The sequence below is a fragment of the Oryzias latipes genome, chromosome 4 (assembly GCF_002234675.1).
Source record: "Oryzias latipes chromosome 4, ASM223467v1".
In the NCBI taxonomy this organism is placed as follows: Eukaryota; Metazoa; Chordata; class Actinopteri; order Beloniformes; family Adrianichthyidae; genus Oryzias; species Oryzias latipes.
In genome coordinates, this window is record NC_019862.2 from 1,536,982 (window position 1) to 1,558,738 (window position 21,757).

General features: G+C 42.8%; 1 protein-coding gene across 2 annotated transcripts in view; it reads left to right on the top strand.

Moving 5' to 3' along the window:
- trappc8 (trafficking protein particle complex 8) overlaps window positions 1-20,997 on the top strand; it is a 43,727-nt gene extending 22,730 nt beyond the window's left edge. For both annotated transcript variants that reach the window (XM_011472977.3, XM_011472980.3), the window contains exons 14-29: window positions 3-108; window positions 4,532-4,726; window positions 4,958-5,133; window positions 5,225-5,299; window positions 6,960-7,053; window positions 7,369-7,523; window positions 8,805-9,229; window positions 10,990-11,146; window positions 13,813-13,909; window positions 14,908-14,976; window positions 15,057-15,115; window positions 15,597-15,794; window positions 18,342-18,443; window positions 19,073-19,212; window positions 19,369-19,458; window positions 20,346-20,997. In XM_011472977.3, the coding sequence (XP_011471279.1) occupies window positions 3-108; window positions 4,532-4,726; window positions 4,958-5,133; window positions 5,225-5,299; window positions 6,960-7,053; window positions 7,369-7,523; window positions 8,805-9,229; window positions 10,990-11,146; window positions 13,813-13,909; window positions 14,908-14,976; window positions 15,057-15,115; window positions 15,597-15,794; window positions 18,342-18,443; window positions 19,073-19,212; window positions 19,369-19,458; window positions 20,346-20,580 (2,373 nt within the window). In that variant the 3' untranslated portion in view covers window positions 20,581-20,997. The remainder of the gene's footprint in view (window positions 1-2; window positions 109-4,531; window positions 4,727-4,957; window positions 5,134-5,224; window positions 5,300-6,959; window positions 7,054-7,368; window positions 7,524-8,804; window positions 9,230-10,989; window positions 11,147-13,812; window positions 13,910-14,907; window positions 14,977-15,056; window positions 15,116-15,596; window positions 15,795-18,341; window positions 18,444-19,072; window positions 19,213-19,368; window positions 19,459-20,345) is intronic.
- The last annotated feature ends 760 nt before the right edge of the window (window positions 20,998-21,757 follow it).

The window sequence follows — 21,757 nt, forward strand, 5'->3', positions numbered from 1 at the left end:
AGAGTGTGATGGGGGAGCAGGTGAAGAGTCTCCCCCAGCTGCCGCTGCCATGCATCCTCAGCGCTGCTACAAGGGTCTACTTCGGACACGAACCTCGCCTCGCTCAAGGTAATTGAAGAGATCTGATGTTAGGGGTCATGTGACCTCTTTTCAAAGGTTTTTTGTTGAGCGCACTGTGACGTCATGAGACACTTCAAAGGGCCTAGATCCTGCTTTTCTTAAGCCTTTCAGAGTAAACTATATTTATATATATGATCATAAATTACCTTTGGCACACTGAAGAAGGATTTTTGATAAAATATTAGTTATTTTCAGTTCATTTTCCTACCTGGAAGTAAGATAACTCAATCTCTCACCACCTTTCGCTCCTTGAGGGTGCCGCCCATTTCATGACATCTTGCTGGAGACGGACTCTCCAGCCTGTCTGTGTTTCTCTCATGAAAACGAACATCCAAACTTTCGCAAAGATGAATGTGCATATTGTGCGTATACTCGGACTGGATGCAAGGCCGGCCCCTGGCGGGGAGCTCTCTGGAGAACAAGAAGCAGATGCAGCAGACGGGGAGGCGTGGCCGGGAGGCTTTGCCGCCTGGTTAGAAATGGAAGGCTAACCCTCCTGATCGTACTCTTTGCTAACGCCCAGTTGCTGGAAAAAAAAATGGACCAGATTCACGCCCAGATTTCTACAAAAAGAGATGTGCAAATTTGCCTCTGTGCTTCTGTGAAGCATGGCTGGGAGAAAGGACACCCAACAAGGCGTTACCACCGGATGGCTACATGGTCTTCAGAGAGGACCGACGTGCGGAGGACAGGTGTGAGACACAAGAAGGAGGAACACCTGCTTCGTGAAGCAATCCTGGTGTAATGACTCTCAAAGTCAGGCTCTGAGAACCCTGGAATGTCTGACCTGAAGGCTGAGAACGTTTTATTTGCACAGAGAACTGCTGTGCATCAATGCGAGTGTTGTGAATATCCCCCACTAATAAAAAGGAGCCTGCACTGATAAAGTTACACAACATGATCAGTGCACATGAAAACACACAGCTTTTATCAGTGTTGGGGACTTGAACCACTGCACCAGTTTGGGAACTTTCCCACAGGTGGAAACAAAATGTTGGACCACTGCTACTGGAACATCAAAAATGCCTTTTCAGCTGAGCCACAACCCCACTTTGGAAAGTCCGACCACCTGTCAATTTGGCCCAAAGCAGTTTCTAACAAAAGGCTGAAAACAAACCCAGTTTCAGTCAGAACCATTAGCACCTGGATGGATAGCTCACAGGCCACTCTGCAGCGCTGCTTTGAGGCCACAGACTGGAGCACCTCGGAAGTACAGTAGCTGCAGATGACACTCACGAAAACACTGAGACAATTAGTGACTACGTCAATTGGTGCATGTCCATCTGTGCACGTCCCAGGGCTGTGCGCACGTTTCCTAACCAGAAGCCTTGGTCTAATGGGGACGTAAAGCAAATAATAAAGAAAAGGAGGGAGGCCTTCAAGTCCAGAGACCAATTGAAGTACAATAGAGGACGTTATGAGCTGCAAAAAGGGGTCACTCCTGGAAAATTGAAGGCTACTACCTCAACCACACCACATGCAGCATGTCTGTCACAAACCACAGGAGAACTCCAGCAACCACTGACCCCCAGGATGTAACCCTTCCAGATAGCCTGAACACTTTCTAGGCCAGTTTTGACAGGCTAAACGCAGACTCACCTTCAAAATCCCCCTGTAATCCCACAGACACCACACGCAGGTGTTAAAGGCGCTGAAAAAGGCAGTGGGACCTGGTGGAGGGTCTCCCAGAGTACAGAAAACCTGTGGAGAACAGCTAGCTGGTGTCTAGCTGACATCTTCAGCATGACTATCCCAGGCTGTAGAGTCACCATCTTCAAACCCGCCACAATTATACCAGATCCCAAGAGACCTGATACATCCACCGGAACGACTTCAGGCTAAGGCTGGGTGATAATCGATTTTTATTGATTAATTCAAATTTGTTGTTTTAGATGATTTATATACAGGAAAATTGAGATTGTTTTTCCCCAGCTCTCTGCTCTTTTGGGTTGTTTGGTCTCTGATATCTGATATGAAAACAGGAGCTAGCAAAGAGGAGCTACTTCCACGAGATGGAGAAAAAAACACTAACGCGCACAACCCCCCCATCCCCGTAACTTCTGCTAGCTGCCTCCGTTTAGGTTTTAGTTTAAGATGATGAATCAGCAGAACATGTGAGGATTTTTACCAGGATCCAGAAAGAACTGGAGGATAAACCTGCTTGACTCAGAGCAGCAACAGAACGTTTAATGAAGAGTTAATTAAAAGACAGCTGTGTCATTACACACTGATGCTACCATGCTAAATGCTACGATGCTATCATGCTACCATGCTAAATGCTACGATGCTATCATGCTACCATGCTAAATGCTACGATGCTATCATGCTACCATGCTAAATGCTACGATGCTATCATGCCAAGACGCTATCATGCTACCATGCTAAATGCTACGATGCTTTATGCTACGATGCTATCATGCTATGTAAGCGATCTGTTTTGTCTGTTGCTCATATCAATGACTTTGTGAAATCGATGACGTCATATTCTCAGTTTAAAAAAAAAAAAATAGTGAGCATGGTGTCTGAATTGCTCCTCTCCTTTTTTCCGCTCCGTCCTGTGTGTGCGTGTGTGTTGGGGACCGCACGTGCCTGTGTGAAAAGACGGAGCGGAAAAAAGGAGAGGAGAGGAGCGCGCATGCAGCGACAGAGGCGGGTGTCAGAGTGGAGGGAGGAGTGTGCGTTCATATTGTGTGTGTTTAGAGGAAGGAGAACCGTAGTAAAGACAAAGTTTCTGGCAACACTGCTGCTAGCTTCTCTTGTAGCAATAACATGCTGCCTCCACAGCTCACTGTGACATTACTTTCTGTTAGGTAGTTAGCTGCTCAGCCCAGTAGAAATTTCAGAATAAAAGTGGGACTCACAGACTCACAGACTCAAAAACAATGGGATTTATCCCCTAATTAAATTTTGTTTTGTTACTGTGCCCTCCAAAATGTAGGAGAACTCATAAGAACCAATGTGGGCGTAGAGGTGCATGCAGACCACAGAAGTTAAGGCCACCCACGGGATCCCAAACTGTCAACCTTTTAGGAAGAACATACCAGTAGTTATTGGTGTATTTCTCTTACATTTAGAGGGTTGATTAGAGGTGAATAGAGGAATATTGAAGGTGTATTTTCCTCTTTAACTTTGACATTACCACTAAATCACGGTTCGGATCGTGGAACAGTTCTAGAGTCACAGTTGGGATCATTTTTTCGAATCAGTAAAGAAGGAAACAGCTGTTCCTCCCTGGGAGACTGAACCACACATGGAGACGTGCACTGCTCACCGCCGCTTTTGTGGAACTCTTCAAATGAAATAAGCCTTCATCAACGTCCTCCGTGTTCAGGTCTAGAAAAGCGGTGGGAGCTTCAGGTTCACACACTTTTGGACAAACGTCAAACAGGAACTTTGAGGCTTGGTAAAACCAAGGCAGTGTACGCAAATTTGATCCATGAATGGCGTTCTGTTTGAATGTAGAATTGATTCAAATGATTTTTTTTTTTTTTTTTTTTATGGTACTACTGGTCTACAATTTTAAAACTTTATCAGATGCTCTAGATATCAGTCTACAGCCTAGTGCAGAGGCAGTCATATTTGGTGTTTCACACCAAAACCCAGATACATTAAGAAAAAGACACAAAGACATTCTTGCTTTTGCTACTCTAATAGCAAAGCACAGTATATTACTGCACTGGAAATCTAAGGACCCACCCAGGGTGTCCCAGTGGCTGACGGATCTTATGCAACTACTACAACTTGAAAAAATAAAATATTCAGTTCAGGGATCAAAGGACAAATTTTTCTCAATCTGGGGCCCGGTTTTAGATCACTTTGACAAACTCAGAATTCTACCTGAGGCCTCCTCACATTCTACCATCACATCTCAGTAATTTATAGTTTAAAATAATCCAACTGTTCTTAAATATTATTAGCACTGTTAGTATTATTATTATTATTATTCTTTTTCTTACATATAAATATCACATCAGCTATATATGTTACTATAATTCTCTTTTTTATGTTGCCACTTGGCTGATCGATTTGGCCATCGAGTTGATTACATAGAGATATGCTTTTGTTATATTGGACAATATATATCTTATCCTTGTCTTGCAAACCATGGAGGGTGGGGGGGGGGGGGGGGGTTCGAGGTGTTTGAAAAAATAAAAATAAAAAACTGGCCATGTTGTATTACAAATATGAAACTATATCTTTGTTTCATTGTATTTCATGTATGTAACAATTCTCTATTTGTTTGCAATAAAAACAAATTGAAAAAAAAAATACACAGAAAAGTCTTTTGTCCAACTTTGTGGGTTGTCTTGCGCACACAGACACAGCAACTGTTTTGCCTGGGATTTGAACCCCTGACATTTAGGGCTCAGTCACCATTGATTGAGGTACATACATAACTCTGTTTTTGCAGGGGAGAAGCAGGCGGCGACGCACGTGTCTCTGGATCAGGAGTACGACCCGGAGCTGTCAGCCATGTGGAGCCGTCTAGAGGAGCAGCTTGTTGCTGCTGCTAACCGAGGCATCGTTCCCGTTGGCTTCCAGCCCACTCAGTGCTGCCTGAACAGCCAGACAGAAAACCTGCGGCAGCCACTGGCTGTGCTGAAGGGTGAGTGTTCAGTTCTGCCCCAGGTCCTGATCAAAATGTTGGAACAGGCCTGCCATGACCTGGGGGAGACCTTTAGCCAGTAAGGGACTGAGGCGTGATGCTGGTCTCTAACGTCTCATCTTGGTTGGGCTGATCAGTAGCTTGTGGGGGTGCTGGCTGGCTGGGAATAAGCATGTCATGTTATGTACAGAGGTTGTTAATCTCTGATCCACAGTGTCTGTGTCTCCACAGAGCCTATCATTGTGGAAGTGACCTTCAGGAACCCTCTAAAGGTCTCTCTGGCTCTGTCCGAGCTCTCACTCCTCTGGAGGTTCAGTCCACACGTTTCGTCTTTATCCATAAGAGAGCCAGTGAGTGAACAGCTGACTGGAGAGGTCATCGGTAATGAAGAGACCCTAACAACTCCAGTAAGATGATCTACAAAGAGTGTAGATGTGTTGTTTGTTTGATCCATACATTTGTTGCTGAACAGGCTTATTTTGTACCTTTTTTATACAGAATTTATCAAAGGATGACATTGTCACCACAGAGATAATCCAGGAGTTTCATCTGAATCCGGAAGAAACCAGAATGGTGAGTTGAATGATGGAACCCAGAATCAAACATCTCCAGCTGTGGTTCTGTTCATGTCCAGTTCTGTGGAGTTGGGGTTCTGCCGGTGGGTTTGTAGTTCTGCAGTCCTGGGGGTCTCTGGTTCATGCGTCTATGTTTTAAGCCTTTTCATTTACTGGAGTTTTCCATACGCTTCAATGATCTGGACTGATTTGACTTATAACGATTAGGAATGTTTGAAATTAACCTAATTACAACATTTCTGTCTTTTTACGTGGCCCATCGGAACCTCAGCTGTGGTGATTTATTTTATTTCATTGTACTTCCAGTAATGGTAAAATCAATTTGTCAGCCCTTTAGTTTCACCTCAGATCATGTTTGGTAGCACTTTAATAGGCAGCCAGGCAGAAATAAACACACATCTGATCATTTTCTGATCTATTCTAAAAGTGTTTCCAGTGGTCTTATAATTATGATGATCCCATTTTTAATCCAAAAAAACCTGTTGTTGTCTAGGACATAGTTTCTGCAGAGCGGAAGAGGTCCATTAGAAATTCACCTCTGAGGCAAGACTATTGATGCGAATTAAGCCTGCGCTCCGTGGTCTGGTTGGGCCTTGGAATAAATCTATAGTGGGCCGTCAGGGCCTTCAAGGCCTTCTCTGAAGGCCTAAAAAATATCTGAATACTGTGTTAACTATATTTTGTCAATGCATACTCATGAAATCATTCCAAATGGTCTGTCCATTCCTTTTATTGAGTTTATGACAGTTATGCTGCTTCCAGACAGACGTATTTTCACATTGGAGCAATTACCCAATCACATTTCAGCTGTCCTGCCAGGCAGGGTCAGAGCTAAAGAGGCCTTCAAGGCCCGTTCTGCAGGCCTTCTAATTCAACAACAATGTCGGACATTCATTTCTTTCAAGCAATCAGATTCTGAGTTGGTGTCAGCTGGGCCTTCTAGCAGGCTTGGACAACGTCACGGTATTCAGACCTTCTGATTGGGCACAAGTTTCAGGAAGTCACATGCAGCCTTGTCCAGTTTGGCACAGAGACACGGAGCACTTTTAGATCTGTCTCAGTTAAAAACAGACTGACTGTAATGTATCCATGGAACATCTTCCACTGATCTCCTTGACTTCCTTCATCAGAAAAATCTGAGTGAATCATGAAGCAGACGTACAGAGTTGTGTGTTTGGCGCTGACCGTCCCCGTGTCCACTGCATAATGAGATTTGTTTTTCTATTTGTTTATTCCGTTTATTTAGAGGCATAAAAATGCATAATGATGGGTGGAGAGATTCAAACGTAGCACTACTGAAGGTAGTACAAATGCACGATCCGTCACTGGAATAAATGGATCTTCATATTACTGTTTCTGCACAGCAGAACCGAGCCAGACTGTTTAAGTCTTTGCTCAGTTTTGTTATAGGGTTATATGTGGGGAACTGAGCGGGTGGAGGGTGGAACCGGGGGAGGGAGGGCTGCTAATTTTGTATAAATGTCATTTTCAATGAGTATTTTCTTTGCTTTTATGTGAAGTGCTTTGTGTTTCACACGAATGAAAGGCGCTAAACCAATAAAGTTTTAATTCTGTCATTTTCATTGGTTTTCCATGGATCCTTCTCACCCTGCTGACAGAACTTAATGGCAGTATAAAATGTGTGTTCTGCTTTTCAGGCTCGCCTGAAGCTGCTTCCACATAGAACGGGTCAGCTAAGCATTGTGGGAGTGACTTACAACCTGAGTTTGTCTTCGTCTGAGACCACTGAAGGTATCTTCAGCTCAGCTGCTCTGTTCTGTGGCTGGTATCATTTCCAGAATGTAGCATGTTGTCCCCTCTTTAGAAATATGAATGCAGTGAAACACAGTTGTGTTTTCTTGACACATTTTCCTGCTTAGTGCATCAATAGCTCCAAATTGGAAGCTCTGAACACACCAGTGAAGAAAACCTGTGGAGAAATGTAAACGTTAGGAGGAAAACGGATAGAGATCAATCCATTTCTGGGTTCATCTCTGTGCCACTGCACTGGCATGGCACTGTCTGCTTGGGTCTGAGCATCATCAGCTCCCACTCCCCCCTCTGCAGAGCATCACAGCATGGAGCTGGTGGTTCGTGGAAGACAGGATCTGAACATCCAGGGCCCCAGACTGAACCAAACCAAAGAGGAAAAGATGTCTGTCCGCCATGGCACAGATCGACGTCTAGACGCCATCATAACACCTCCAATGCCCCTCATGGAGGTATGTTTTACTTTCAGTAATGACCGGGGGCATTTAGCTTGTTCTAATTTACGGGGACATTATCCCCATACGTGATCATATCAGGGTCATAGAACCTTCTGTTTAAGCATTATGTTCATAAAAAAGTTACGATTACAAGAAGTCTGATTTAAAAAGCCTTTTATTTTGAGTCACTTTGCTCTAAACAAAGTGGGCATTGTCGGCATTGTGTGGGTTTTAAACCAAATATTTGTTTAGTGTTTTTTTCATTTTGATTTAAAAATTTCATTATGTTTCTTGAGTGGCATTAGTTTTAGTTTTTGCTATGGAAATAAAGTTTGATTTGATTTGAAATTTGGTAAACAACAAAAAAATAATTCAAAGTTATCATTTACTGTTGTTTTAGTTTTTATTCAGGCATGATTTTGCAAGCAGAGGTCAGAGTAAATTGTTTTGCTCTTTTTTCATTTTGGGAGATTGTATTTGATCTTCTCAGAACACAGTTCGCTTGTGAATCAGGGCGTTGGGTTTCCCTTTTTGTAAACCTTTAACATTACAGTGGACCCTCATCACTCACAGACTCAAAAGTAACGCACCAAAGGAAAATTCCACAAACCATTCATCTTTACTTTTTTACAACTATTATACAGGCTGGAAAACTCCTCACTACACATTTTAAAGAGTTTTCTCAGACATTAACATTTTCAAACTTTTCTCTTTTTTAAACCCTTAAAGTTCAAAGATTCGTAGAAAAATAAGTCCAGTTTTATAGAATAATAAAAGAAAAAGTTCATTTTTCCAGGCTGAATGCATTCTACACATGCATTTGTTGCAGAACTGTTATGCTAAGCACTGATCAGGACACGGGGAGCGATGTGGTCACTTGGTTGGTTGAGCAGAGGGGAAACAAACCTGTGGTCCTCCAGTCAGAGAAATCTCCACATTGGGGGTCATCGCACAGCAGTAGAGGCTCCTGTCTAATATGCAGAGGATGCAGGATCAATCCTAATGACGCCTGATGCAACAAAAGCTAAATATGGAGTGACCCTTTCCAACCACATGTGCCGACGCCCATGTCAAACTCAAAAATACAAAAACAGAAAACGGCAGAATCACTACAATAAAAGCAACAATAAGCAAACAGCAATAAGTTTTTATATGAGGTTTTTGGTTTTCTTTTCGAGAATCTCCTGTTTCTGCCATAATCATACTGGTTCCAGAGGTAATGTGGAAAATTTCCATCCCCTGCCATGATGTCAGTTGAGCAGTTTGTGCATTCTGACAGAATCACTGTGTTTTCAGGTGTTCTTCCTGCACTTCCCCTCTGCTCTCCTGTGTGGGGAGATCCGTAAAGCCTACGTAGAGTTCTGCAACGTCGGTGCCGTTGCTCTGTGTGGCCTGCGGGTGGCATCCACACACCCTGAGTTCTTTACCTTTGGTTGCAACAACCCAACGCCTTCCAGCCCAGCCTCGGCAGAACACGGCTCAGCCTATAAGACTTTTGCCGCCACCGTCCAGCCAGGTTCAGTGGTCTCTGAGGTTGAGGTTTGTGCTCAGGACTTCACCCAGCTGTCCGGTGTGCTAGAAATCCCAATAGATGGTGGGACCCTGCATCCAGGCCAGTCCATTCAGCTGCCTTTGTGGCTCCGAGGACCTGACCACGAAGGAGTCCATGAGATCAACTTCTTGTTCTACTATGAGAGCACAGAAAAAGGACTCAAAGTCAGGTAAGAAGAGACACACCACCCTTGTTTTCTACTTATGAATATCCTCCTCGGTTTGAACTGAGCAGCTTGGCCATTAGTAAGCTTTTTGTTCATGTTTCATGGTTCATTAAAAAATGGAATTCAAGTGCAGGTCACAGAGGGTACCTAAGTGATTAAACGGACATGAAGCATGAAAATAGTTGAATTTGGCAATTAATCTTAATGCTGGGCTTCAGTGAAAAGGAATCTACACCAACCACTACATTTAAAACCAATGACCTCATCCAAATGATGGAAACAAGACTTTGTAATAGGATATTTCAGTCACCAGTGTTGATCACAGCCTGGTAAGTCCAGTCCAGTCCAGTTCTGTCTGCTGCCATAAGGAGGTTAATGCTTGCTTAAATTATTGATCAGAGCTGAAGGTCTCTTGTGTGGGACATATTTTACTGTTTCAATAGAGGTTATAAATCTTTGGACACACTGTATGTTTGAATAAAACCAGTTTTCTATTTGAGGCTAAACTTTATTTATGTTTCATAGACCTCTGTAGATCACCCTTTAGCATTACAGTGGTCCTTTGTTAATCAAAGCAGTTAAAATAAAGGCAGTGTCACACAACTGCTACATACATTTTGCACGGATAGAAATTGGTCATATGTTAATATACGTGAGAAAAGTTGTCGTTCTTTACGTAGAATTTTCACTAATGAATCATGAAGGAATCACGCTAAAACCACTGAAGAAGTGCAAAGAAACCACGCAAAGAACACGTAAACCCGCGCTTCACAGAATTTCTTCATGTGGACATTCAGAGCACTGAGCAGAAATCACATGGCGTCAGCACCATGGTCAGCACCCGCCGCGGGCCTCGCCGGAGGCCCTCGCCGTGGGCCCGTGGCGAGGGCCCTCGCAGTGCTTTTTAATACTTAAACAGTCGGATTGCCCTGATCCACACCAGTTCCAAGTCAGCTGCTAGGCATCAGCTGAGATGGACGACCTTCGGCGGGAGCTACAGCTGGGGAGATCCGCACAAAGGGCCCCGCCCACATCCAGAGTCGCATCAGCCGTACCTGGCCCCCTTTCACGACCCCCCCTTGTGTGTGGCAATTTTCATGACTATGAAAATAAAGAAAACTCTTTTAATGAGAAGGTGTGTCCAAACTTTTGGTTTGTACTGTACGTAATGGCTGTGTGACATGACCTTTACCCTCAATAGGTGAAATCTGGAAAAGATTTTATTTACGATACCTATAGATGTTTCAAGGCTGTAAAACTTCATACTACACATTTATTTCACTTTTCTAAGACAGACATGAACATTTTCACACTTTTCTCGCTTGTTTAAACTCACCCAGAGTCATACATCTATCAAAGATTTGGTTGCACTCTGTACAGGAGCGTGTTGAGGCACAGGGCGAGGCAGGAGGATAAATGCAGCAGACACAGGCAGAGATAATGGAGTTGAGTTTATTCCTGATAAGGTGTGAAACTCCATAGGGAAGGCTGGAGCTGGAGAGGCTGGCAGGCAGGCTTAGAGCTGGATCCAACTGAGCCAGGTGCAGTGGACCACTGTAGTACATCTTCTTTTAGCTGCTGTGGAACCCCCTTTAGCCATTCTAAATGATCATTTAGCAGCAGCAGGTTCATCTGTAGCAGCAAAAAACAGCACCATGTTCTAATGTATTAAGTTCTGTAAGGAATGGTAGTGCCTAACAAACCATGACGTGACAGACGTACGAACCCGTGACGGTTATGTTCTCTTGTCTGTTCATGGGAAGCCACCGCGTGTTGCGTCACACGGTCTTCATCTGTGCCAGTCGGTCTCTGAGCGTTCAGGCTTCGGCATGTCGCAGCACCGCTCCACCGCAACGGTCTGCAGACAGCATGGGCTGTGACGGAACGCTGGTCTTTGTAGACGTGGAGAATGTCAACACGGTGAGTGACCTTTGTTTGGCTGCCAGGCAGTGTTTTGTTTCTTTATTCAAATTTGGTGGGAAAAACAAGAACAAAGGCTGACCAAATAGATAGAGAATTATAAAATGGATTAAGTTATACAATCTTTAAATATCTTAAGACAAATACTTTTATTACTAATCATTGTATACAATCCTTTTCTTAGTACATATTAAATTAGTTTAACTTTACAGGGGGGTATTCCAGGAAGCATGTTTAAACTAGCCTGACTTTAAGCCTGAACTCTGGCTGAAGTCCGCCTGAACTTGCTTACTCTGGGTATGTCGGTTCCAAAAGACCGGATATGAGTTGGCGTAATTACGCTCGACTTGGTAACCCTGGGTTAACGCACGGTACATAAAGACATTCTCAATAGATCGCCGATTTCTGGAGTCGCCATGGAAACGCGTGGAGAGAAAAAAAGAAAGCGCTATACTTCAGTGAGACGGAGTGTGAGCTTTTAATGACGGCGGATAAAGATTATAAGTCCATCAAAAAAGTGACACGGCTGAAAAATAATTTAAATAATTAAGTTAAATTTATTCAAACTCAATAATTGTTTATACAACTCAAATTTATGTATTTATCTAACTAAATGTCACATTACTCCATTAATCTTTTTTCCATCTTAATTACTTATATTTCTTGAACTCACATATTTTTAAGTTTGAGCCGGCAGATATGCTCATTTTTATAAAAATAAAAAGAACGGGAAAAAATGCACGGAGTGCAAAAATTCATTAAAGAATTTTCCTTCACTGTAATAATCATTGTAGTTGGTAGGGGTGCTATATAAACTCATCATCCTATCCTTTACTCTCACTCATGGTGCAGAGACGTAAGCATAGTAGGACAAAATAGCTCGGCAAAACACGGTGAAACACAGTAAAACAGCTAAACAACTAAACACATTTTGTAAAAAAGCCACACTTAAACCCAAATCCGTCCAGACAGGCAAAGGGAATGATATCCCAGAATCCCTTGCGGTGCCGATCTAACAGCAGCATCAAAGTTACACCTACTTAATTGAATTAATTTGAACGAAAGGAAAATAATTGTCTGAAAACTACGTGTTATTTTTAAGGTGACCTAACAAAAAATGATTTATCTTAACTGAAGCAAATAATTAAGTTAGATCAAAGTAAAAAAGTTTATCTTTCCAACATCCATATGTGGTCTTATCACCCTCTCATGGTGGAAAAAGTATTATCTGAGCTTCTTCATCCACTAAATCATCTTCAAATGGACACGCCATGCTGCTTCACCTCTCTGTAAACAAACTAACCTTCAACTAAACCTGCTCCGGACCAGGTTATGTTCAGAGCATGAGTTGCTATGGCAACTTGACATACCCTGAAACATACCTCCATTTCTGGAACCGAAAGCTGAGGTTATCAACTTCCTTAGCCTCAAACTTATCGTGGGAGCTAGCATAACCTGCTCTCTGGAATACCCCCCAGACTGCACTGATTGTTTTTTTCCCTGTTATTAACTACCAGGCCTAGCATAGACTGTAGAAACAATGGATGAATCGAAGGGTGACGTCACCCATAGAAATTGCCTTACCTCCAGCTCTTGTGAAATGAGGCTAAATCTCTCACCAATACTTCCTGATACGGACGCCGCAATGTTGAAACCAGTTGTCAGTGATTGGTCCGAGTTGTTTTGAGTCATAGCTCAGTCATCGTGAGCGTGTTGTGAGTGCTTACCTCTTTCCACGCCTCCACCTCTTCAACGCAGGTCATTAGCTCCGTTTTCATTACACATATGCTCCAAACGTTATGGAAACTCTAGAAATGTCAAAAAGAAAACACAATTTCGCTATTACACACAAACCAACTCATGGGATGACTGAGTAGAGATAAATTTCCAAGAAATGGAGGCTTTCATAAGGCATAATAAGCTGTGAATGAGAACATCAAATTCACAAAAATTCAAAGTCATTTCTGCAATAGTTGCTGTCATATCTATTGTATTTTTGTCTATATTACACTGGCAACATGTAAGGTGTAATGTGAGGGTCGTGCTTATTGTCTGTCGAAATTCCTTCAGCAGAGTTTGGTAACAGTGCAGGACTTCTTCAGGGTTTGTAACTACAAGAAAAATCACAATACAAGCTCAAATGAACATAAAAAGGATGACGACTTTTATGAAGTACAAAATATATGAAAAATATGAAGTACCACAAAAGACACCTTTGCACAACATGTAAATACCCAGTAAGTATATTATAAATACCCAGTATGTAACACATAAGTATGTACCAAATAGTACCACTTAAATACACTGCAAGTACCATGTAAGTACCAAGAAGACACAAAAAATACCATGTAGGTACCCAGTAAATTCCATAAAAAGTCCCATATAAATACCCTGAAAGTACCCAATAGTTACACAATAAGTACCATGTAAATACCACTTACATTTTGGGCTTGATCCTCTGGTACAACAGAAAATGCTGTATAGCTGTGGCCCAAAGATGGTGCAGAGCAGCCAGGGAGCAATGGGGTGCTGAAAGTTAAGCAATCAGTAAATCCTTAAGAGCCTTCAGTTTCACCAATCCACCACCAATCCATCTGAGTGCAACTGCTATCAGATCATACTGCCGATAATAATACTGTGGTGCTGTCTCTTCTGCCTCCTCACAGAGTGAAGGAGGCATGCGGGAGTTTCACATTGTCCAGGTGTCCAGCAGCAGTCAGCGCTGGCGCCTTCACAAGTACATCAACCCTGACAAGGACAATGGTGCGTCTGCACACACCTTATGCCAGCAAGTCTATAAACTTTGGGGAGTGCTAGCACACCTGAGAGCTGCAGAGCGAGCGACCATTACGACTATTTCAGCTTTCTAATGTTCCAGAATACCACTTTCACCTGAAAGTCACCAGAACGACCTGCACCAAGATGTTGTGATTTGGTTATAATTGTAAGCAGGGCTCCAAATTAACTTCTTTTGTTACTAGTCAAATTAGACTTCTAGTAGCCAAACATTTCTCTGTAAAAATAATGGATGTATTTGAAAGCAGAACTGTTCTTCCCTTCATTTATAAAGTTTCAGTTGATGATTATTCTCTTACAAAAACAAACACTAATAATAATTGAAAGTGTCATCTTAATTTAGAGCCACGATGCTTTGTATCTAGATACTTGAAGGTGAAGCAAATGTAAGTTAGCTAAACCTTCGCTTTGCAAATGGGCTTTGCAATGATGAAGATTCAGTTCATTTCATGAATAGATGCTCAGAACGGCTTAGGTTTTGGTTAATGTTGAACCCTGCTACGTTTGACCTTTGTCACAGAGGGGTTGGTATTTGATAAATATGTGGAAGATTCACTTCTAACTCTACATGGAGCCACCATTACTGAAAATCATACATGGGGATCCAATCTGGTGTCTGCCTTTTCCACATTCTTCCTGAGATCCAGAGCTCAAGCACATGTGTCTTAAGTGAGTGCACTATCACTGCTGGAGAGCACTGGGGTGTGATGTCATTGTACTTAGCAGCACATCATTTTTGACTCTCCTCTGTATGGTAATGGATACCAGACTAACACCACAGCATGTGAAGCTCCTCCTGTCAAGCTTTAGACGAAGCAGTTTGAGCTTCACACCAAACCTCTATCTTAATTTCTGCATCCGTGGATTTGTGGGGACCGGTAGAAAGGAAGTCTTATTGTCATGGCTCCACTACATCCCCTAGTGCAGGGCTCCCAGTCTCAGCATGTGTTCTTCATCTCCCATAGACTGTAAGCTGAGCAGCAGAGAGAAGGCCAAGCTTTGCTTCAGAGCCACGCCATGTGCCCCCCTCCCAGGTAGGCACTGTTACCCGTCAGGGTGTACTCCTGGCTGTACGGTAGCCTTCAGGCTCACAAGTATCTTCTGGTTTTTCCAGCTTCCATGGACTCTGTGGAGAAATACATCTTTGCAGATCTGAATCTTGGAAATGAACAGGTACATGTTTTACTTTAGAATAATCCCAGCACACACCTGCTGCAGAACAACCTTTGCTTTATGGAAGTCATTCATCAGTAAAGAGTAACACCAGCTTCCTCTACAACCCTGTGGCTAAAGATGCATTTTGCCTTAATTTTTAATAGATTGACTATTGAATGGTGAGGAGCATGTTTGCAATGCTTATGATGTCTGAAGTCTAAAGTCGAATTTCCCAAATGCACATGCAAATGCGTGCATGCACGCAAACATGCATGCACGCATTATGTCTTGTGTGCAGTTTATTTGGACTTGTGTAGTGTTGTTTCCAGGACTGCCTTGTTTCTCAAAGAAACAAATTAAACATTTCTGCTGGTGTCAAAGGTCAGGGTCCTCCCCCAGGACAGTGACTGCACACAATGGAGGCTCACATGGTGCTTACAGTCGGTCAGGAGATGATTCATGTGCTGGAGTCTTAGCCGTCCTCTCTGTCTCCATGCAGATCATCAGCTCCTCCACCCCCTGCAGAGATTTCTTCTTTCGCTGCTGTCGAGGCCTTGAGCTTCAGCAAGGAGAGAAGACATCCAGGATGGGGTCCAAAAACAAAACTGTCTCTACGCCTGACAACTGTACCTCTGATCCTGCAGCCATTGCTAAGAAATGCAATGAGCTGGATCTAACCATCATCGTCATCTGGAAGGTAGGTCTTTTCCAGACAAAAACTCTAGATGTTATGACATAGTGCTTGGCAATAAGTTGATTTTTATCAAGTCATTCAAATTTGTTGTTTTAGAGCAGGGGTGGGCAGGCGGGGGCGCGCAGAGGGAAAGGCAGTGACACTGTGACAACACTTAGTACTTGATCTGTCCTCTGTTTGCATCCTTGGGATTTGTGACAATCTCCTCTCACAATGAGCTTTTCCCCCTATGGGATCATGAGGAAATGGTCCAATCACGAAGCACTGCTGCTGTGACCCCGCCCACCTCTAAAAATGCTGACACTTTTCTGCATCAGCCATCATGAACGGGTGATTTAAATTCATGCGCATTGTAGGAAAAAAACGCTGTGAAATGAAAACGTGAGATTGGCCCACCTGTCAGCTGAGATGAAGGGTGGGCTGATGGGAGCGAGGAAGGCGAGCGCATGTGTGACGGGAACAGCTAAGCTGATCTGTGAGCTGCTTAGCAGTTTTTTGGTGATGTCTTTGAGGTCACAGCAGCCAACATTTATAAAGTTATAAGTTTAGTTTGTTGAATTTACTCAGGCTCTGTCTCATCATCTAAGTCAGTGTTTTTCAACCAGTGTGCCGTGGCACACTAGTGTGCCGTGGGAGATGGTCAAGTGTGCCGTGGGAAATTGCCCTCATTAACTGATCTAAAAGCATTTCCCATCTCCAGGAAATCAGCTCTTTGTTCATCCAAACAGGTCCTGATAAAACACTGAGTAGTTAGGAATATAAACGATCATAAAATACTTTTTTCTTTGTGTTTATTTGATTCTATTAAAGACATTTTGATAAGAATGACGGTAACCCGAAATAGCTGCAGCTATAACTGTGTAAGGAAAAGTCCCGCAGCTTTTACTGTCTCCACGACTCCACCAATCATTCTTGAAGGCTTAATCACATGTCATCAGTCTGACCAATCAGAAGTGGTTAAAGTCTCCACTTCCTTGTTCCAATTTAGCTCATAACTCAGTCAGTTACGACAAAAATACCAGCTAAAGCTCGTCTTTAGCGGTGTAACTTTCCACAGAATCCGGTGTCAGACCGTGGAACAAGTGAACAAAACCATGAAGCTCAGAGACGCGAGTCTTTCTGCCGTTTTGTCGCAGTTTTCATACTACATCTCCCATGATGCATTGGCTTAAAGGGACAGCGTCTTGAAAACACAACGAACATACAGTTTGTATGTAACTTAACTTTTATTACATCTTTTAGAAAAACATCTGCAACTTCCTGCTTTTTCTACCACAATTATCACAAAAATGCACGTCAGATTGCCGGGGGGGGGGGCTGTAGATCAAAACAGACTGAGTTTCTGCTTTTTTTTTTTTTTTGGGATGCTGGTGTGCCGCGGGATTTTTGTCAAGGTTAAAGTGTGCCGTGGCTCAAAAAAGGTTGAAAAACACTGATCTAAGTAAGGGTTAATGGCTAACAAAGTGTGCATTATTACTTTTTAACACACGCCACGAAGTGCGTTAAAAAGTAATAATGCACACTTTGAAGGCCGTTAACCTGTTTATATCATGGCCACTTACAAAAGCAATAAACATTAACCAGTTTTTAGTCATTAATTCTTGTTTTTTTCCGATTTGGATCGCTTTTCTCACAAAAGACACACAAAAGGTGCGGCGCGACGCGGCCTATTTGTTACCTGGTGCGGCGCACCACCTCTGTAGTGTAGTAAGACTCGGCGATATAAAGCGATATATATATGCTTATCTTTCCGATGGGTTGAATAAAGCATCAGTTCAGAGAGAAAGTTCACCTCTTACTGCTTGTTTTTGTCCAGATGATGAAGATAAAGGTTGTTTTAAAGAAGCCGGCGCAGTGATAAGAAACATTTAAGCTAGGTGACCGGAACTTCTTTTTTCACCGTGCGGTTATCCTGTGGTATATCACTTTTTAATGCACACCCAGCAGCCAATCAGAATCGAGTATTCACCCGGCGCATGGTATAACAAAAGATGAATAAGACAAAATGTGCTTATTTTTTTAATGTCAATGGTTATGAAGTTCTAAGAAATATTGATGGTATTTTGTCCTGATGTATCCAATCCTATTGTACTTTTGGTTTTAAACATAGTTGCAGTAGTATTTCAAGTTTGACTTATTTTCCTGCTGCAATATTGTTCTGAAAGCACTTTTATGAGTTAATACCAAAATATTATTTGAGAATTCCCATCTATTGGAAATGTCTGTGTATTTCTTTGTATTGGAGTTGACATAATGGTTGGTGATGGTACAGAATTTGGAATTGGTACTTCATGTCATAAACACTGATGACATGATTTACACTGTGAATAAGCCAAGAGGAAGCAGTTTTTTGCACACTGGTTCCATCAAAGGGGCTTCAGAGAACATAAAAAGCTGCTCTGAAAAGAGGGAATGAATAACAGAAGAAAAGCAATTGTTTTTTTGGGTCTTTTAAAAATGATGTTTGTGTTCTTAGGAAAGGCTGAAAATGAGAAATGTGGCGTGATCAGCTCCTAAACATGACTGTGTGAACTGTTCATCTCTGAGCAGGCCTTTGTGGTGGAAGACAGCAAGCAGCTGATCCTGGAGGGCCAGCTTCATGTGGCGCTGCAGACCATCGGGAAAGAGGCCACGTCTCTGATGCCCAAAGAGGTAGACCCCCCCCTCAGGCCTGCAGCCTCAAAAGTATTCACGGTGTCTGCAAGAACCTGTTTGACCCTAAACATTCAGAGATGACATCGTCTGAGCTCCTGATGAAGATTCTGTAAACATGAAGCAGTCTGATCAGCTGTTCGTTTTGTTACCTGCAACAATGTAGTTTGTTAGAAACAAATCCCAGGCTCAGTAGCCCTTTAACTATGGCGATGTCACCTAAACAACAGGCTCTACCACGTACCGTAACTCCTGTTTCCCCGTGAATCGGCTGATTGTGACGCAGAGAAAAGCAGCTTTTCAGCAGATGGGTTTTGCTCTGATACGCTGCACGTTACGGTGATGTGGCATAACGACGCAAAGCCGCTTATCTCTGTGACGATCCGCTGATTCACGGTGATTGCATGAATACTTTAAAGTGTTGTGTATCAGTCCACGACTTTTGTCCTCAGCTTCAGACACCTGCTGGACTTACATTAATTGTGTAAATGGTTGAAAAGTTACGGTAGCTGAAAGAATGTCCTCACTGGAGCTAAAGCTCGGGCGATGAAGGGTTAAGCATTCTTTTCTATGTGCATGAAATGTATATTTTCTAATAGGTTAAATCAAGTTTTCTTTGGTTTTTGAAGGAAGCTCAGGAGATGGTGTTGCTGAAGTTCAAGTCTGACCTCCCCCCTCCTGTTGCCCTGCCCTCCCCAGAGATGTCCCAGCTCATCAAAACCAACCTGCACTACCCAGAAACCTTCTCGCATGGCTTTCTCCAGGACAGGTCAGACCACCTTTGCTCTGACATGAGTCATGTGCAGACCGAGCCTCAGGGTGGAGCCAACAGGAGCTCCCCTTCAGTCTGACCCCACATCCGGGTTGGAGAGACCTGTCATGTTCACACTATTGTGTGTTTGTCTTTTTTACTTTGTGTGTCCAGCCTCTGCATGGTTCCAGTGACCCTGACTTTATCCAACTGCTGCTCAGCTCCTATTGAAGTTCTGATCGACTTGAGACACAGAAGCACCAGGTAAGGGTCATGGCACAGTTCTAGCCTGCTTCAACTATTCAACTAACCATTCAACTACTTAAAAGTTCAGCTCTTTCAGCTTTTTTCTAGCTATGACTTTTGGTCCTTTAAATCCTTGAACTTGTCAAGATATTCCAGGATTTCCAGGATGTTTGCCTCCATTGAAACACATGGGAAATCCTTGAAAGCCTTTGCTTCTTTCAACTATTATAACTTCAACGGGTTTCAATGGGAGAGGCTTCCGACATTTTCACCAAAGTTTACCCTGTTTTGGATCTTCTTAGTTTGGCATTATTTCAGCTAGAGTCACCAATAAAACGTTAAAATGCTCACAGGGCTTTGGACTACAACATATTTTACTATTGTGATTATGCAATTTACTGTTTTTTCTCAAATCGACTTCAAACTTTCATAGCTGTTCAACCATCTCCTGGTGGACGGAGGAAAAAAGCCTTCAGCTTTTACAAACAAAGCTCCCTCACGTCTAGAATGTCAATCAATCCCAACAAAAAATAGATAAAAACGTAGACATTTTTGTTGGCTTTTCAAAAATGTAATTTGTTTCAAGTTGTTGGTTTGACTTTTCTTTTAAATCATCCCAGATTCCAGAGAGTTGCAGATCTGTAGTCGCTGCAACACTAAATGATCAGAAACTGCTGTTATAAGTCCCACCCACTGTACCTGGTTGGTGGCGTCGTGGCATGACACGTGAGATGTGGTTCACAACGTCGCTGGTTCGATACCCGGTTTTGTTGTTTATTTATTTTTCGCCAATTATAACCGTTTAGGTTTCCTTTTCATTCAGCAATACAGCATTCAACCCTGCAGTTTCTTCTGGAAATGCGGCTCTTTCTAGTTTAATTGGATTTTTGTGGGTTTCTTTGCAGTGCCGAGTCTCAGGAGTTCCACAGCCTGTTTTCCTGGGTCGGCCAGAGTCAGTACAAGCTGCTGCTGAGGCCTCATGAGGTGCTGAGTCTGGCTCTGCGGGCCTGCTTCTTTCGAGCTGGAGTCTACAACCTGAACACGGCCCGAGTTTTTGCTAAGCCAGCCCAGCAGAGCAGCATGAGCGAGTCAAACCAGCAAGCAGCAAGTCCTGCACTAATCATCATTAACGGCACTTGAGGAGCTGCAGGAACATTCCATCAAGAAGCCACTGGATCAGAACCGGGCTTTAGTCTGTTCGCTTGTCTTTTGAACAAATGACTTCATTATGAAATGATGTAATGATGAAGGATTACCAACCACAACCTTCTTGTTTCAGACTAGTTCTCTGCCCATCATCAGAACCTCAGATTGTTTAGTTGAGATCTAAGCAAAGTGTAATTAAAAGCCACTGAAACTATGAAGTGGCATTTAAATGATCATTGGTGGTTCTGGTCAACTTAACTAGCCTCGACCAGAATGGGCTTTTTGAGAAGATCTGTGTCCAACAAGCAAACCATTTTTCTTTTCAACCTGCAAGTCTGAACCTTCTGTATTTGCATTTAGATGTAACAGCATCCCAACCTGAAGAGCAATAAAAAAGGAAAATCGGGAACACGAAATCCATTTTTCTATATGTAGCTTGTGCCGTAGTCTCTACTTCCTTTACAGGTGGATACGGGTCGTCTTCGGATGAAAGCTGTCAGACCTGTATGGGGAACTCGGATGACCCGCAGGAAATATCCAGGTCATAGACCGCTCAGTGATCCTATTGTGAAACAATCTTCATGAACAGTTTTTTCTACGGGCATGCTGTGGGCGACAGGTCGTAACGAACACGTATTCGACTGTCGGGACATTCTGCTGAAAAGAAACGCTTCCACCCTCACCAACTTGACCAAGACTATAAACTACCCGAAAGTTACAATATGACTCTGGACTGATGGATTCTGGATACAGTGTGAATGTCAGGAATGCATATTACCCCTCCCTCCATAGGCCATAACCTGGTGGGGTTGCTTCTCCCCCAAGGTCCCACTCACAACCCAAAGGTGATTTTCTAATAAACAGTTCAGAGGCGGAAAAAAGTATTCAGTCAGCCACCAATTGTTCAAGTTCTCCCACTCAAAAACATTAGAGAGGCCTGTAATTTTCATCATAGGTAAACCTCAACTATGAGAAACAAAATAAGAAAAAACAGAAAAGCACATTGTCCAATTTTTAAAAAGAATCTATTTACCAATTATGGTGGAAAATAAGTATTTGGTTAATGACAAACGTTCATCTCAATATTTTATTTACCCTTTGTTGGCAATGACAGCAGTCAGACGTTTTCTGTAAGTCTTCACAAGGTTTTCACAAACTGTTGCTGGTATTT